Here is an 18243-nt window from a genome sequence, read left to right as displayed (position 1 = left end):
AGGTCAAGCATGTGGATGTCTTATGACAAAAAGGGAAGAAATGTACAATGTCCAACTTAGTTTCAAATTTTCTGAATTATGGAATATTTTAATCTTAACATAGTTCCCATTTATTATTCTAGTATGGCGTATTTCAGTAATCGCCATACTAATAGTCATACAGTAAATATATAGCTATTTAAAAATTTTAAGTCTAATTTCTGCTTTTTGCAATCTACAATTTCAGGAATATACACATTTGCTCATTTTACACAAATATTTGTTATATTGTTTGTGGGCAAAATTCCACTAAACATATTAGTGAAGATAGTGAGTATTTTTATTCTTCAAAATAGAATAAATTGTCACTCCTCTGTACAGTAAATTGCTTTTTCTAGCCCCATGTGTTTTATTAACCATGTTTAAAGGTAGCTATGTTATATTTAATTAGCAGTCTCTTTTTACTATGAGTGCATCAGATTATAAATTACACATATAGGTTTTTAGTTTTAATTTAATAGTCCTTTGCAACTCAAAATTAATTTTGTTACTGTTGGAGCTGGAACTCTACCTGTAAATTCATGTTTAGCTATTGTAGTGAAAATTCTTTAGCATTACCAAAAATCAACTTTTTAAAAACTTTTTTGGACTTACTCAGTGTAAATTAATTTCTGTAAATGTTTTAGACAAGTAATCAAGACAAAAACCCCCATGATTTAATGTCAGTATGTTAGCTTAAAATAATTAGAAGAAGAGTTAATTGTCTTTATTATATCTTTTTCTTCATTGTTTTTCTGGCATAACAAGCATCAGTCTGTGGTTTTCTCTTTCTCCTCCTCCTCATTCCTGAAAGAGCTTGCTCTGCTCTTCAACTGCTTGTGTTAGTTTTCCTGTCAGCATGGCTAGCTCAAGAGTTTTCTGGCTTTCTCCATTGCTACCTCCAGGATGCGTTGCTGCTCCGCCTCACCTGTGCTGCTGCAGCTGCTCCTGCCACTGTCCACTTAAAGAGTGTAGTGGGACTGGGTATTCCTTATGGTCCCTTACAAGCCAGGCCATTCTATGATTCTGTGAACTATTCAGTTTAAAACCAGCAAACCCACCTGCACAGTGGATGCATGGAGTTATATGCAAGAATGGGGGAGCAGGAGCTGAAGCTTCATTGCTATTAAATGGAGGTGCTGCCAAGAAAATGGTAACATGGTCTTTAAACAAGAAATCTTATGGGTAGCAGCAGTTGTTACTCTCTAAATATGCTCCCTTGCTTTGCCTTCTTATGAAAAGAAGTAGCAGTATGCACATCTGTATGCTTTATATCCTGTTTATCAAGACAACAGCGGCAGTTTTAGGATAGCGTTTACTTATAAAAATATGTTCATTGTTGCTATCTTAAATTCTTAATATGGCTTACCTCATACAGGCCTCCTCCATGCAGTTTGTGTAAAGGCTTCTTTGTAAGCTTTGTTTAAACTTGTATGGTGTCATGTGTTCAGTTGCCATAGCCTCAAACTTGCAGAATTGAAGAATCAAGGACAGTTTGGATAATAATTTGTCACTGAGAGTTCTTGCCAACTTCCTGACTAAATCCTATCAAGATGGGAGATAAGCTTTTCTCTGTAGTAAACAGATGTCAGCATCGGACTTATCTATGCAGTATCTGCAGGCTCAAAGTTCCACAGCAGGAAGAAAAACTGAAGAAGAACATTATGGTCATCATTAAATACAGAATTTCCCAAATAAAAGACTCTTATTGCATAAATCTAAATGAGTAATTTTTATCCTGTGATGGCAGAGGTGGTTTTATATTGAGTTTTTTTGTAAACAGTCCTTAAACTTCATGTGCTTTTGTTAGCATAATTTTGGGATGGTGTCAGTTTTTTGTTCTGTGTTGGTTGTTGGATTTATTTGGGGTTGGTGGTTGATTGGTTGGTTGGTTTTGTGGCTTGTGGGTTTTTTTTCCTTTCCTCTCTCCATACACAGACAAATGTGGTAAGATATTATAGTTTAATTATAGTTAATTTTAATTTCTTATTGAAGCCATGCAACAAATCCTGAAGTAATCCTTGGAAGATATAAAGATAATATGAGATTCTCTTTCCGTTTACACTGAATATATTCTCAATAAAGCTATTAAAATTTAATTTAAGTTAGGAATGGTGTTAGGAATGTAAAAGTGCAGTGCAGGTTTTGAGTTGTTCCTTCATAAAAACATGAATAAATATGCAGGAATTTAAATAGCTTTACTTTCCCATATATTGTCATTTAGTTAGGTGACGTAGTTCCACATTTTGTTCATTGTCTCTAATGTTTTAATGGATTTTTACTTCTTGCAGTCTTGGCAGAATTAATTGAAAAGTTCGTGTCACATCTTTCTGAAAGCCGAATGGATTGTTATTTCAGCACGGGAAGCTATAAAGGTCAGTCTCCTAATAACTTATTGCCATGCAGCCTCTTCATATTTAAATTGTTTTTCTTCTAAATGTATCTGTATAATTTTGGAGGTTGTTTAAAATGTTCTTTAAGAGCTCAGAAATTCAGTACTTCACTGGTGGGAAATACCTGACTTGGGAGCAGAAGGTGATGTGCTCGAGTGAACAGAACAGATAATTGTTAGTGATGGGCTTTCACATTTCTATGTGTATAATGGAAAGATGGAGATGCAGAACAGGTGAGGGTATGATTCAGAGTATTAGTTGACACCTATTATAATATGATTTGCAAAGCTGATGGCATAAATATTTAAGATGGTGTAAGCAATCATTGCTCCCCTTTTGAAAGCCCCACAAAGGTATACATTTTATATTGTATTAAAGGATATGTATTAAAAACTGTTATTGCTGTCAGAGTAATCTGAGTGTTAGTTTTGTACAGATGTCATGTTTACAGCCAAGAATAAAGGATGAATGATAAAGTTGATTTATTCTGAGTGTAAAGTAATCTGTTTTAATACTTTGAAACACTGATAAAATTAGAAAATTTAGAAGCAATGTTAATATCTGCTGGAAATTGCACTTCCATTCTTCGCTGTTTATCCAGGACTCTTCTCTCAGGCTGTAGTTCAGCCATTTAGAGTACTTATTCTGTTACTAACTGTGGAGAATCAAGCCTACTTTGGGAAGAGTCTGTTATTTATACTGATATTTTACTCTCCCATTCATAGGATGCAAATATAGTATCCTTGGAGACTTGGGGCTTGCCTTTGAAGCTTCAAAGCATAAAACCCCTTTAGTAATTTTAGAGGCTGTCTTTCTTTTTATGTAGTGGCATTTAGCTTCCAAAAGCTTGCAAACAGAATATCCTTAACTTCATTTGAGTATCTGTCTCTTTGCTTTATGAAGAGAGTTGCTGATGGGAGAGTTACTTCTATCACAATTTTATTTTTTTTAAAAGATACTGAAAGCATTTTGTGTTGTCCTGCATTACTTTTCAACTTCTCATGAGGCCTAATAAGCAATAAAATAATTCCATGTATTTATAAGGCTTGCTAATTACATATTTCTGAGACTTCCTAATTCAAATAATAATTATGATAGTTCCTTTAAAAGCTCAAAAGGCAAAAACTAACTAGAGGAAGAACAAATATCTGACCGTGCATCCTCCAAATGGACGCCTTGCCCAGCAAAGACAGCAATCCTGTTCTTCCTTAATCATGATAGCTAAGTGCTTCCATCTAATGTGAAAGATCTCTAAAGAGAAGCAGTATTCAATGTTCACTTAGTCATCAGGTACATTCATTTTAATCCACTCTTCTCAACCTTTTGGTCAAAGCTGGGATTTAAAACATATTCAGGAAGGTTGAACCTAGATCTTCTATTTAATTGATTTCATCATGAACCACTGATTAGATGGAGGTGGCAACAACACTGCATTACTTATCTAAAATTTATTGTCAACTTTGAAGAAAGACCAAGTTTGAAAATTCTGTGACATTTGCATACATTCAATTAATTATTTAGAATGAAAAATCCCAAAGAATAGATACAGAAACAAAGATAACATAGTAAAAACCTCAGTTCTTGGTTTTCTTCAGCATTACAGATTTTCTTTTAATGATAAACCAACTCAGTCTGCCTGATATTTCTTTTTGTATTTTCTGAATGAGGGGGTTTTTTTTGGTCTTTTAAAGGCATTATTGGAAATTAATTCTGGGTAGGTTTGCCTGTTCAGTTATTGGATAAAGGCTCCTACATTTAAAGGGTTGTCTGATGAACAGTTCTCATGTGCAAATGCTTTTGATATTTTATGTGCTTTAATGAAGACAAGCTTGGAAATGGGAGAGTAAGAAGTTTTCTCAGGGATAATCAGTAATCTGGTGGTAAGAGGTAGGCAAAGGACTGGTGGTGTCTTACTGAATTCTTTCCCTGTCAGCAACACCATTATCAAAGACTTTTTTTGAAGAGGTCTCCAGCCCAGGAAAGTGTTGCTCAGGCAAACAGCACGTGTCATCAAAGGTTTCTTTTAACTTTTATAGGAAAATAGTTATTAAAACTTCATAGCACCTTTTTCAGATGGATGTAGCAATAAGGGTTTACCAGGGAAGTTAGTTTAGGCCAATAAATTCATGCTGATTGACATGAAGCAAAAGTCTGGCTCTAAAATTGAATCTGTGATCATCTTCTACACTGAAACAGTAAAAGGGTGTGATTAAGAATTGGTCATATAGCTAAATTTGTGCTCATTTCAGGTTCTTTAAATAAACAGTGTGGCCTTCCTATGTTTGTACCAAAGGGACAACAAAACACACTCAAATCTTTGTCAGACCATCTTTGTTTAAAATTAGATTTCTCACTGATTGAATAATGATTGGTCAGGTTTCTGTACATTTCCCACGGTTTTCTGGTAGTCTTTATGAAGCGTTGCAATTTCTTCAAGGAGAATTATTGAATGCCGTTATTTCACAGTATCTTTTTCATATACTCCTGTTAGAGCCATCTAACCTAAATCCTAAAACTAGTTACTGTGGAGACATTTTTCTGTATGAGATAAAGCTAATGAGTTGTTAGAAGGTAACATCTTTCTAGCTCCACATCTAAGTAAACCAAACATGAACTTGGCAGTTGCGTGTGTCCACAATTCTCTTAAATTTGGGTCTGAGGAACTGAAAACCAGTTTCCAATAGTTGTTTAATTTCAATGAAGAAAAGTCACATTTTTCATGAAAGTGGATTCAGTACAGCACATAGACATTCAGCATTTATCATGTTTCTTGAAATGAGAATTTGATTATCTTAAAAAAATGACAGTTTTGTAAACCTGTAGCTAGTTGTAATTAGAATAACAAAGTCATCCATCTGCTGTGGAACCCCTCAGGATTTCAGTCTCTTATAAAACTTGCCAATATGGAAAAATTAAATTAGATTGTGTTGTTACCATTTTCAAGATAAGAGAGAAGGAAAAAATATCTGATAAAACACTATGCAGTTATAATGTTCAATTATAAACAGTAACACAAATCTTACATGAAGTTTACTTTCTGCCAGCAGCAATGATACTGCTGTGATGTGTATTCAGATGACTGAATCTGTGTATTATATGTTAATGATCTCTGTCTGTCCCCTTTCCTAGAATTAATACTTTCTAGTTTGCTTTTATTTTTTCTTTCTCTTTTATAAACCCCAAAACATTGAAAAACAAATCATTGGTACCTAGCTGTAATAGGTAATAAAATGGCAAGAAACTGAAATTTGCTGTAGTAGTAAAATACCATGCATTATATATTAGAGATATGAAGTTCCTAGAATAGCCTCTTGCTCTTTCTGTTAGCAAATTCCAGTTCAGTGCAACAGAAACACTTTGTGGAACTCTCTTAGTTTTCTCAAGGTTTTGACAAACCCATTTATCAGGGAAATTCTACATGTAAAGTTCTCTAATATATTAGTGTCTGTGCTTCTTGATCTCCACCATGAGTTGCAGACTCCCCAAACTTGGGAATGCTGCAATATTTTCTGATCAGCACGTTTTTTTGGTAGTTCTGCTTTTTCAGATGACCTTGCAGTCAAATCCTTGGTTTCCACTGGACTTTGTCTCTGAAACAGCTCTGCTGTTTACTGCCAAAGGGACAGAACCTCAGGGATTTCAGGTCTTGGCCATAAAACTCAAATGTCATGGTGCATTCCTTCTCCTAGATGAAGCTTAGTTCTCTGACTGAACAAAATCTCATAGGAGCTTTCTACCATTTAATGAGCTCTTAATCTTTTGAAGGGTCAGGTTGGTTGGGTAACAAACTGAGAAATTTTAAAAACCCAGTGGGAAGGTATCAGTATACCTTCAGAAGGAGCAGCAAACGAGAAACACAGGATTGCAACCTCAAATTGGGCTGAAAGGGAAGGAGAAGGAAGGGCATTCTTCCATTCTTTCTGCATCATTTGATAAATGCATTTCTTCCAACTGTCCTGCATTTTAAATAAGCTGTTAGCAGGAAGCATTTTACCCATTGCCAGTTTAGGTAACTGGACTGAAAATGTAGTTCATTCTTAATGAAGCTGTTGCCAGAAATTACTTGAGTATTTGTGATGACCATTACATAACAAAGATCTAGATATGAATATTTTAGTCTTGTACTGTTATGACAAGAGTACTGATGACAGATACTTTCAAGAGTCAAGGTGGAATTGCAAATGAGATTACCTAGCTTTGAGAAGCCAGCATCATTCTCCAGCAATTACTCTTGGATCTTGTTTACATTATCTCCATTTCCTGTTCAAATCCAGCAAAAGTAATACCTTTCTTTGAAAAAAGATTTTTTTATAGACAATTCTAACAATGAATATGAGGTTCAGACTGTCAGAAGTATTCTAAATGAGTAGCCTGGTGAAGGAGGTGACATCATCAAGAAACAGTAGCAAAATGACAGAACAGAATCTGGAGAGAAACTCGTAATTTTTGCTCTGCCCCAAGTCCAAGTAATATTTAAAATAGAAAATTTTTGTAAGAACATCAGAATGAGTAAGGATAGTTACTGGCAAAATGTAAAAATTAATATTGACTGCTTGGGTATCTGCCAATGGACAGTGTCAGTGTTTAGGTACCTGTTGAAGAGTAAGTGAAAACCTGCTGTTTTGTTAAGAAAAATAATAAATCATAGGCAAAAAATTATGAGTTCCACAATTTCAGTTTATATGGACAAAGCCATGGACTAGAAATCTGATAGCAAAAATACCTATCTACTTTTAAGTATTTTGAAGCATCTGTGGGAATTATGCAGGTGGCTCTGGCTGTTATGGGATTTTCAGCTGTTTGCAGAATTTTTACTTACATATTTTCTTTGAATCAAAAATCTTTTTTATCCATAGAAAGAAACCTAAAATTTCTTACCATCACTGAAGTTAAAATTTAGCATCTGTTAGCATATTCCAAAGATTATTTATATAGACATAAAAACATTTGGCCTGGGCACCAGGAAGAGCTAAACCAATAATGTGAGTTGACAGCTTTAGTAATCTTCTTCACTTAAGACAAAAGGGAAGCCAGTGGTTTCTTTGCCGTAGCAGCACTTTAAACAGGGAAATAAATTATATATTATCCAAAGACCATACAAGTTGCATGAAATATGCTGTAAAGCTGTTTCAGCTTGTCATCCTGTCATTTCGGATGTGGCCCATTTTCTGACTTAAACACATAAATGCTTTGTCATGGTAAGAGGAAAAATGAGTAAGAAAGCAATCTTTCATATAAATTGCAAAGTTGATTGAAGTCTAGGCTGATCAGAAAGAATACCACAGGACTGTGCATGGCAGTTAACTTACTCTGGAGTGTTCACAGCTATGGACTGAGTTTAATAATAATACATAGTTGCCTTTGGAAATCATGCCTTATGGGAGTCTCTTTTTGTGCTCCTGAATGCTACAGAACATTTTGAAAAGCGCTGCCCATTGAGGTGCTAAGAATTTTTTAAAATTGTAAATCAGTTCCTAGAGAATTCTGATATCCTTCAGGTCACTAGTTTAATTTTTTTTTTTCCCTTTGAGGCCTTTCCTCCCTGAACTTGTAACTATTTCATCTTTAATACCTTAGTCCCTACTTTTGTGCCAGGAACATAGAGTGTTTACCTACATGAATCGCTAGGGAATCCTTCGGTTTGATTTCTCTGTCCATCTGAGGATATAGAAAAAATACATACAAAGTTACTGTGTGATCTGCTTAATTAGATTTTTACATTTATCATTTACATGAATATACTTTAACTTCTGCTGCCAGATCTATTACTTACATTTTTAACAAATATTGTCAGTTATTAGGGGTTTTCATTTGTTTCATTTCTTGCTGTTTTTTAAGTAGCACTTTCGAAGAAGTAGATTAAAGGTTTATTCCCTCAGCTTTGTAACTCATAATATTATTAGACTGAATTTTTTTTCTGCGGTATAGTTATCTTAGGTGATACATGTACCTGATAGGGAACATGCCCATTTAAAATATAATTTAGAATTTAAAATTTTAAGGAAATGCTGCAGCAGTGGTTGCTTTAAAATATTGTTTATTAATTTTTCGATCTTGGATTTTTACTTCAAACAACTGCAGAAATGGAGTATATTTTACTGTGTGAAAAAAATGCATAGAAGTACAGGATTTTTTAAATCCATCAGTTATAAAATTTTCTGTGATTCATATCAAAATAGAATTTTTGTTTAAAAAGTTAGAATTACTGCTAGGAGAGTTTAAGGCTTCTGGAATGGAAAAAGGTGCATCAGAATATGCTGCCTTGTCTGATTTCTAGGCCAGAAAGGATAAAGTTCTGCTAAGATATGGGGCTGAAATAGATATAACTTGCTGTAAATGTAATGATAACCATCAGGATAACCATACTAACCATAAAGATTTCCTTATAAAGAGGGTGATTTTCATTTAAAAAATATATGAAGAATGCAGGTTCTTTATGTATCCTTTCCAAACACTATCAAACTAATTTTGAATAGGAAACAATTCTCCAAAATTGGTATGCATACACAGAAGGAGCTTTACATTAGTATTCAGTTCAAATCATATTTCTTGTGATACTTTATTTAATTTATTTTCTTTTGTTTTAGCCATGGATGCAGATGTGAAGAAAGAAAACCTTTCATCTGTGCAGAAGCTTGGTGTTGAAATGACAGTCAGGTACGTGGTATTAAAATATTTCCCTAGAGTATTTCTAGGATTTGTTTGATTTTCATGGAATGACTTTAATGATACTTAATCCATCAACTCATTGCTTTATACCATTTAAATCTAAGATAAACTTTAGGAAAATGAATTCTAATTGGAATTGAAAAAGGTATTAGTACATAATTTAATTATCTTTACAGTTTATGTATGTTATTATCCTCTATTTTTGTAAAGACTAACTGTAACATGCTAGTAAGATTTACCATAAAATGGCATTATCCTGAATTATGTGAGGTTTTTTCCCTCGCATTACTTCTCTAAATGGTTCTGTTTAGCTAAGCTTAGTTATGTGCCATTTAAACATTTCATTTGGCTGGTAATTTGCAGAGCTGTGACGAAGGAAAAGCTAAGATGTCTGTACTTCCACAGATTGCTATCTTTAGCATTAATGTTTGAATTCTGATTATAATAATTACACGTACAATATACTTATGTCACATTCTAAATATTGTATGTGAAGAAACTGAGTCGTGTGTTAGAGTATTTGCTCCTCCCCACCACAGTCTCTAAAACTGAACTAAAGGAAATTTGGGTGAGGATTTGTAGCAATGAGCAGCAGATGTTTGCTGTGTATCCTTTCTAGGTAGAGCATAGAAGGTTTTATTTAATCATTTATGGGTATACCTACAGCGTAGTTTTAGTGATGAAGAATGTTATGACAGCTTAACTTCTATGGGCTTATTAAATATGAGTTCTTCCTTTTTAGGAATTAAAAAAATATTTAATCTTTGAACAGTTTTGGTTTTTAACTTTTTGAAATAGATATGGAAAATATTTAAACTTGCTAAAAGAAGATGCTGAAAATGGGCTGTGCTTTGTGTTAATGAATTGTGAGGAGTTTCTGAAACAACAGCAAAGAACTGTGGTATCTTCACTTTGTATCCTTTCCTGATCTTATAAATTATATAGCCTAAAAATTTCAGTGGAATTTGAACTCTTGGTTTTCACTTTTAATAGAGGTGTAGGTGCATAATACTTACAGAAAGAAAAAGGTTTTTAAAAGCAGCACTTTTACTTTGAAATTTTATTAAGTTCAATGCATACTCCATGCACTCAAGAAAATGTTCACCCTTTTGTTCCTATACTTTCTTAGAAATGCAAATCTCATTAATTTTTGTCATCAACTGTTTTGGAGTGGGATCACATCTTTGAATGTGAGAAAGAGCCTGCAGCAATGTACCTTTGAACATTAATGAGTATTTGTGGTACTCCCACAATACCAGCACTGCTAATGATACTGCCCATGTAGTGGTAAGAGTGATAAGTGGATGTAGTCTGATCAACAGGAGTGCTCAGACTCTTGACTCTTTTAGATCTACTGTGGAACTTCTTGTAAAGAAAAAACTAAAGCAGATAATAGCTTTCCAACAAGCTTTGCTATGTTTGTTTCTGTTACATTTGCATACCACTATTAAATTATACTACAGGTCTATTAGTCAGAATGTGCTTAATCTCATTTTTAAGGCTTTTACTTTTTTTTTTACTCATTTCTTTTACTTTGTTTTTCTTCCAATAATTTTAACAACTGTTTTCTTCCCCACAATTCTCCTTTCTTGCACTTTATAAGCACGCTTGTTTTGGTGCAGGTTTTGTTTTTTTGCATTTACTTGCTGTTTGTTTTCTTTTATTGGTTTAGTTTGAGTACTTACAGACTGAAAAAAATTAGTATATGGGGAAAACAGCTTAAATTGTTTCTCTTAGTTCCGTTTGAGAGACAGCTGTGCCTTGATGCTGCCTTCTGTGCAGCTCTGTTCCCCTAGGCCATGTCTAACAACCCAGCACCTGGCTCTGTCTGCATGGGCCTGGGAAGGAGGAAAGTTGTGGTTGCTGCAGGAGAGTGAGGAGGAGATCTCTGTCCAAGTTCCTTAACTTTCCCATTCAGGCTGCTTGCAGGAGCACTATGCTGGCTATGACTGGTTTGCATCTTCCATCTTCCTTATGATGTCAGGGGACCGGGAGAAGACAGTGATGTTTCTTCAGCAATTTTCACGTCTTCTTGTTTCAGCGTTTCTCTGGCTACCAAGACTGCATTTATCTGTAAGAATTTATAACCTGATTCTTTCTGAAAGGCTACTTTGAAAGTTTACAAATGAGACTTTATTAATTTCCTTAGTTTTGTTTTTTTTTTTTTTCTAATGCATTAAATTTTCCTTAAGGCCCCCTAACTAAATACATGGCTCTGAAAAACTCACTTGGAAAAATGTAGATATGACATTTGCTCAAATTTTTGTTTAAAAGGAGAGAAGTAGCAGATGGACTGATAGTGAAGATTATGGTAATGAATTTTAAAGCTGGCAGTAAAACAAGCTTTGTTAGTGGAATTAAATTCTGTGTGAAGGCTGTGATACTCCTGAATGACCTTTTTTTAATTATTAGAGTCCAGTAGAGAGCAAGTTCATCCATTTGATTTTTTTTTTTGTAAAAGCTTTGAAATTTACTTAATACATTAGAGTGTATTTAGTAAATTTTAAAAATATTACTGCACAAATACTTTATGATTGACAATTTTAAATTGTAAGTATTCTGCATTGAGGTTGTAATATAGGAAACATCATTTCTATCTTTTATTGTGGGTGTTTAAAATAAAACCCTTTGTACATTGTCATGTTGTCTTGAATGTTTTGAACATAAACCCTAAACTGTAGTCTCTACCAGAGAACTCTGGGGTATAGGAAGCACAGATTAGATTCTGTACTTCTGCATGCAGGCTTCTGTAGTAATTACCAAGTGATCTATTTTGTCACCAGAAGTGATGATGGTATCGGTCCATTCAGCACTGAGTCTGGCCTGAGGTTGTTACAGCACAGTGAAATTTGTGCTGAAATTTGCTCCATTGTGCGAGTGCTGAAAAACTACCGGTGCCAAGGATTCATTAACTGGCATTGATATCCAGAACCTTCCGTAGTGATAAAACCTCTGCTCCTTTTGCTGCACAAAGTAGAATTTCACTCACGCATTCCACACATACTACAAAGATACCTGCACACAGAAAACAACTTCAAATGTGATGGAAGTTCCACGCCACCACTAAATGGGGAAAAAAAGTCCAACAGAAATCAGTCTTTTCAGTCTTTTTTTCTCTTCTCTTCCTTCTCTTCTCTTCTCTTCTCTTCTCTTCTCTTCTCTTCTCTTCTCTTCTCTTTCTCTTTCTCTTTCTCTTTCTCTTCTCTTGTTTAATATATAGCAACAGTTTCTCCATCCCTGCTTTGACAGTTAAAGCCTATATGCAATAAGAAGCTAGACTGCTAATGCACAGAAACAAACAGGATATATTTATTAAAACTTTTCTTTAGTTACCTACATGTTTTTCTTCATGGAAGTACAACCTATTTTGTTTATCCTGTTTCCTGTCTCTAAAATAATCAGAATGACTTACCTTACATGCAAAAGTGTGTATTTTTATATATTGCTCTCAGCAAGGCATTACTAAATAGCACATTTCTGTAGTCTGTAATCATGTTCCTCAATTTTGTTGTTGATGATGATATTGTCGTTAACCAGATGCACCTGCCTGTTACAACACTGGAATACGGCATCCATCCAGTCTATTTTTGCAGTGCTCACCATGTTGAAATGTTGCTGAAAGCTGAGTTGCCCCTTGTCTGTTCAGCTTTCCACATGTCTGGTTTCACTCCATCCCAGGTAACTGATCAAAGTGTATTAAAGTATCATCAACCTGTTGACTTAAATCTACAAAATCAAGAACACTGAGGAACTACTGGGCGCTTTTTCTAAACAGCACTTGTGTGGTGGTTTTAAAACTGAGGGTAACAGATATGAACACATAGTGACTTAGAGCATCTGAAAATAGAAAGCAGCTGACTCACAGAATAACACCAGTGTACTGGAGCTGATTTATTACATGTTCATGCAGAAAATTTGCTAAAAATAATATATACTAAATCCTCAGATTTAGCATTAAAAGAGTATTTTATTCCCTGGAATAATTATCTAAGAAATGGAGGGAAATAGGAGGGAAATTAGTAATTTGCAGTAGTTATATAATAGAAAGTTGTTCCTGTGATATTAGAGTGAAATTAATTTTATATGAGCTACCATAACTATTACAATCAGGTATTCTTTCATATTAAATAGGTGTTACTACAGAAGAATAATTATCTATAATTCCAGCTTTCATTTTGCCTACTTAAAACAATTCTTTGGTCGTATGGAAAGCTATGGATGAAGCGTTGTTTGTAAAGATTGCTATCATGAAGAAGGGTAAAGAGCTCCATGCAGTGAGTTAGATTGCCAATGCAAAGGGCATCTCGCCAGAGTGAGAAAGCATATTGCTGGGCCAAGACAAGAAAAATATTTTTCATCTTTTGCCTTCAAAATTCCTTTTTGCTGTGAGATTTGCAGCTGAAGTGACTTCTTAATGGGGGCTGATGTCAATGTGGTATTGCTTAAAGTAGTCAGCTTCGGGTTTGGTCTTTGAGGAGAGAAGAGTGGGAGATGAAGGAAATTATCTCAGCATAGGAATAAGGTACTTACAGTAAGATTCCTGTTTGGGAATGGGGAAAACACATGAGGACACTCACTCCTTCAGCTATTCTTGTACAAGTTGCACTATATGCTTTTTTAAATTGTGTGCACTCAGTAATAGACTAGATACTGTTCCAAACTGCTAACAAGGATTTTTTCATTTATTTAACAAGTTACTGAAATGCCACTCATGGTGCCACTGTATCTTCTGTGTGATTTTGCAGTTCTACTGCAGCATTAAAAACAAACTCTGAACTGTGGAAACAGTTCTGATGTATTTGATTGTGTGCATCAATAAATACCTCAAAACAGATTTACTGCCAGACTACGGTTGTTGTCATCTAATTAGAATCTTGGTAATTCTGCTGCATATTTTTGAACACTTCAAGGACTGATTAGCTGAAGATTTGTGGTCTAGAACCAAATGAAATGTGCATTATACATCTTAATACATTGTAATTTAGAACAGAGAAGAGGAGTCACTGTGTTCATACGCACTTCATTAAATGGAAACGTGTCTTAGGGAAGGGCCTGACATTCATTTATAATGCAGAGAACTACTTTAATTGAAAGGAAAACCCACACTGAATATGCCTTCATCACTGTCATTACCCTTTAGGCCACATTTAAAACAAAATCTTGAAAAAAATCACCTTTGCTTTCATTGGACTTTTGAGTCTCAATGTCAGGAGGTGCTGGAACATACTCATATAAGTGAGATGCACGGATACAGGGTGTTATGTTTAGTCAAACTCACTAGGATTCTATTCAAAGGCTGTGCTTTTAAAAATGGTGTGCTTTATAGCTTTTATTTTCACAGCTAGAGTAATGTTACAGGGAAAAGGCTCTGTAGTATAGAAAAGCTGATCAATTGTGACGGAATGTATAGAATGATTTAATTATATATAATTTCATTCTCATCTAGATCTGTCTGCAATGGATAACTCAGTGTTTCTGGAATTACATGGACTGGAGTGAGATCTGTCACTACATTGCCATATGCATTTTCCTTGGTCCCGATTATCAAATATATATGTGTATTTCTGTGTTCAGACACCTACAGCAAGACATCCTGAAGCACACAGAAGCCCGAGACCTTCAGGTTTTTCTTAAAGTAAGGGTTGCTTTCTTATTTTTTCAACTGCTGGGGAGAAGCAAAGCTCTGAATACTGAGGATATATACGTTACTTAATCTGACACTCTGACTGAATTTCACTTATTGATTTCAAGTGAGTGAAATAATACTTTAATTTTACTTGCTTCCTGGCAGGAAATTGTGTGTAGTATTTTCCAGAGAATAGCTTTCCTGCATTTTGCACTGAGCAGTTCCCTTCATGAGCAAAGAAAATAGCCACATTAAGTCATGAGAGCATTAGATTCAGTTCTCTATATGTGGGCTCAGTCTCATTGAATGAGGTGCTCTCCAGAAAGGTGGGTTTGCACAGTGGTCTCTTGCAGAAGCTTGTAGAGGTGTGGCACAAAGCTGAGTGAGCTGGTATTTTGAAGAGATGCCAGTTACTATACAACCAGCCTCGCGATTTCATATTCTTTCCCTATTAGAAATTATGTTTGGGTTTGGGGTTTTTGCAGGGTAGTGCTTAGCTATAGCTGCATTCATAAATAGATACAGTATCTTACTCTTCTTCAAAGAGACATTTTTGTCTTTTTCTCTAATCTTTTTTCACCTGTCAAAATTCTTTTGAGAACTAGATATCTGCATCTTAGTCTGTCCTAAGAATAGTAGTTTTCTGACTGGTTTGCATCCAACTTACATATTCTTAAATATGAAAAATATCTCAGCCCACTCGTTTGTTTGAAAATGTTTGGTACACAGTCTAATGCATGTATTGTTTTGTTTTGGACAAGGTGGCTTAAAAACTGCATCTTGATGGCATTATTGGATGGTATATGTAAATTACAGGAGAGAGAATTTTGTTGTTGTCACATGCAGTATAAACAGACTAAAGATTTGGTATGGTACTGTTAAATTAATGAGAAAAAGATGTTAATTAATGAGAAAAAATGTAAATTAATGCAGTACTGGAATGTCTGCAATTTATTGAGTGACAACTGCAGAAGAAAAAGGAGCATACTTAACTTGTACTGCTGCTTTTGATAACCTTAATTAATTGAAATTAAAAAAAAAAAAATTGAATTGTAGAATGGTTTGGATTGGAAGGAACCTTAAACATCATCTATTTCCAATCCATCTTCCACTGCACCAGGTTGCTCATAGTCCCACCAAACCTGGCCTTGAACACTTCCAGGGATGGGGCATCCACAACTTCTTTTCAGTACCTCACCATCCTCACAGTAAAGTTCTTCCTCATACCTCACCTAAACCTACCCTCTTTGAGTTTGAAGCCATTCCCCCTTGTCCTGTCACTACATGCCATTCAATTCCAGATATATATACTATATTCCACCATAGCCTTCTCACAGTGCATGAGGAGCAACTTGGAAGGTAAAATCTTACTTTTGCTTTGCTTCTACGTAGAGGAGAAGAAATATAAAGACTATTTTGAATTCCTGTTCAGATGCCAAAGTGCTGTTTTCCAAGCCTGAGTAGACATTCTCAGGAGAATTCGTTTTAGCAGAGATTCATAGTTGATACACCAGAGGTACAACTTGTGTCCACAGAGACTGTCTGGCTCCAGAGAGTTTTTTGCAGCACATCCTCCCAGCAGTGCTAATACTGATTAGTAGATGATGAGGACACAACAGCAACAAATTAACCCTTTTTACCTAACTGTTCTTCAGGATCCTGTGTTCTGTGCTGCATCCTCCTTATCCCTCTAATATAGTAGCCATGAGAAGGAACATTATCTGTTAGTTTCTTTTTCCTGAGGGCACTTTCTTTTACTCTGTGTTTTGGAATTAGTAAGAATTATTTGCTTGCAGTGGTGCAGAACAGTTTATTCTGGTTTTGTTTAAGCACGTCATGAAGATCTTCCTCTATCATTGAGGATATACATCTACTGTTTTCCGCCACACTAATAAACTTATGTCATGTGCTGGTGTAGAAATCTTCTTTCAAAAAAATATTTTAGTACCTGGCTTTCCCTTCTCAAAAATTTCTTTATTTTTCTTAAAAATCTTCAATGAAATATTCTCCAAAAATGAGGTAAACAATGTTCCCATGAAATAAAATTCTCTGATACCAAGTGTGTAATTAGAAAAAAAACTGTCTGGAGGCAGATATTGCCAAATCTGTATTTCTAATAAAACATAATAAAATCTATTTTAAACAGCCAGGCAGTGACAATCAGAACAAAATGAGCCATCTTTAGAAGCTTGGAATTCATACATTTGAGTTGTACATTTTTTTGGTCTAGCTATTAAGTGCTTTCTATGTGTATTTGTGCAGGAGGAAGCACTCCATGGATTTCGAGTGAGTGATTATTTAGACTACATGGAAACCTTGGAGGAGATCTACAGACCGATGCTGCTGAAAGACATGAGGACCATAAGAGCACAGAATACATAGATGAAGCAAACAAGCACTTTATTTTACAGTTTTGGTTATGTCCTTTAAAAGGATGCTGATTGATTGATTGATCAATCTCACCTAAAATCAGCCAGGCTGTTGAAATGTACACACTGTAAAACAAATAAGAAGGGATTTCAGAATATAGTTTTTCAAAAAGACATAACCTAATTTTGATAACCAAATTTTCCCAGATAGGTTATGTGCACAGCCTCATTTTCAGTTAGCACAAGGCAGCTTCAGAAGCCACCTGTAGGATGCTGAAATGTCTTCCTTATAAAGCCTTGAACCTGTTCTCAATTCATTGTCTCTTTGTCATCTCCTTGTAGCACCATCCTAAAGCCTTCCTATTTTGCTCAGGTCTGACAAAGGGATTATTTTTTATATTTAGAAACAACTGCTAGTGTGTATTCATGTGCAAGGAAAGTCAACAAATGAAAACCAAATTCTCTGACTTTGTGGATAATGTTGAGAAAATGGGATGTTCGAATACATGCAATGAAAAAAGACTTGATATTCCTGTCTTTTTTTTAAATAAGATAAATCATTTTAGGTAATAAAGCATTATTATCTTTCATGTCTGAATGAAATTAGAATCTTTAAAAACTATTATTTAGTTAAAAAAGAAGAGAAAATATTATGTTTTGTCAACACCTGTAATAACATTTTCTTTACAGAATGTCTGAAATCTCAAATCTTTTGAATAGAAATTCATGATATAATAAATGTTTTGGAAGTCCAACAGAAACCACAAATGTTGAATTTGGATTTATCCAATATTGTTACCACATCCTTGGGAGACAAACTAAACACTGCTGCAAAGTTCCTGGAAAACAACTTTGCTAGATAAAATGAATATATATCCATGAATTCAACACATATTTAAATTATAAAACACATTAGAACCTGCAGTGAAATTTCTGAAATTATATGCAACCTAAGAGTGAACACTGACAAAGGTTTTGCCACTAATTTCTACTTTTCTGACTCTGCATTTCATAAGTTCACAAGTTTAGCTTTTTTCCCTGTCTAGCAAAGACATGTTTTAAATATTTTTGCACTTTTGTGAACTGTGTTAGCTCACCTACATGAATAAAAGAGACTGGCAAGTATGAGGAAGGAATTATGATAAGAACTGATAGAACCAAGTGTTTG

The 18243-nt window shown here is 34.7% G+C and overlaps 1 protein-coding gene across 6 annotated transcripts in view; it reads left to right on the top strand.

Moving 5' to 3' along the window:
* TBC1D32 (TBC1 domain family member 32) overlaps nt 1–17665 on the top strand; it is a 71401-nt gene extending 53736 nt beyond the window's left edge. For all 6 annotated transcript variants that reach the window (XM_042016906.1, XM_042016907.1, XM_042016909.1 and 3 more), the window contains 7 exons: nt 2310–2393; nt 8999–9068; nt 9879–9994; nt 10999–11153; nt 12618–12758; nt 14527–14715; nt 16969–17665. In XM_042016906.1, the coding sequence (XP_041872840.1) occupies nt 2310–2393; nt 8999–9068; nt 9879–9994; nt 10999–11153; nt 12618–12758; nt 14527–14715; nt 16969–17088 (875 nt within the window). In that variant the 3' untranslated portion in view covers nt 17089–17665. The remainder of the gene's footprint in view (nt 1–2309; nt 2394–8998; nt 9069–9878; nt 9995–10998; nt 11154–12617; nt 12759–14526; nt 14716–16968) is intronic.
* Nucleotides 17666–18243: the final 578 nt, after the last annotated feature.

The sequence above is a fragment of the Corvus kubaryi genome, unplaced genomic scaffold (genome assembly GCF_017639235.1).
Source record: "Corvus kubaryi isolate FWS band 111438036 unplaced genomic scaffold, C.kubaryi_AGA036_p1.0 split3-73, whole genome shotgun sequence".
Lineage (NCBI taxonomy): Eukaryota > Metazoa > Chordata > Aves > Passeriformes > Corvidae > Corvus > Corvus kubaryi.
This window is presented reverse-complemented; position numbering and strand designations above follow the sequence as displayed.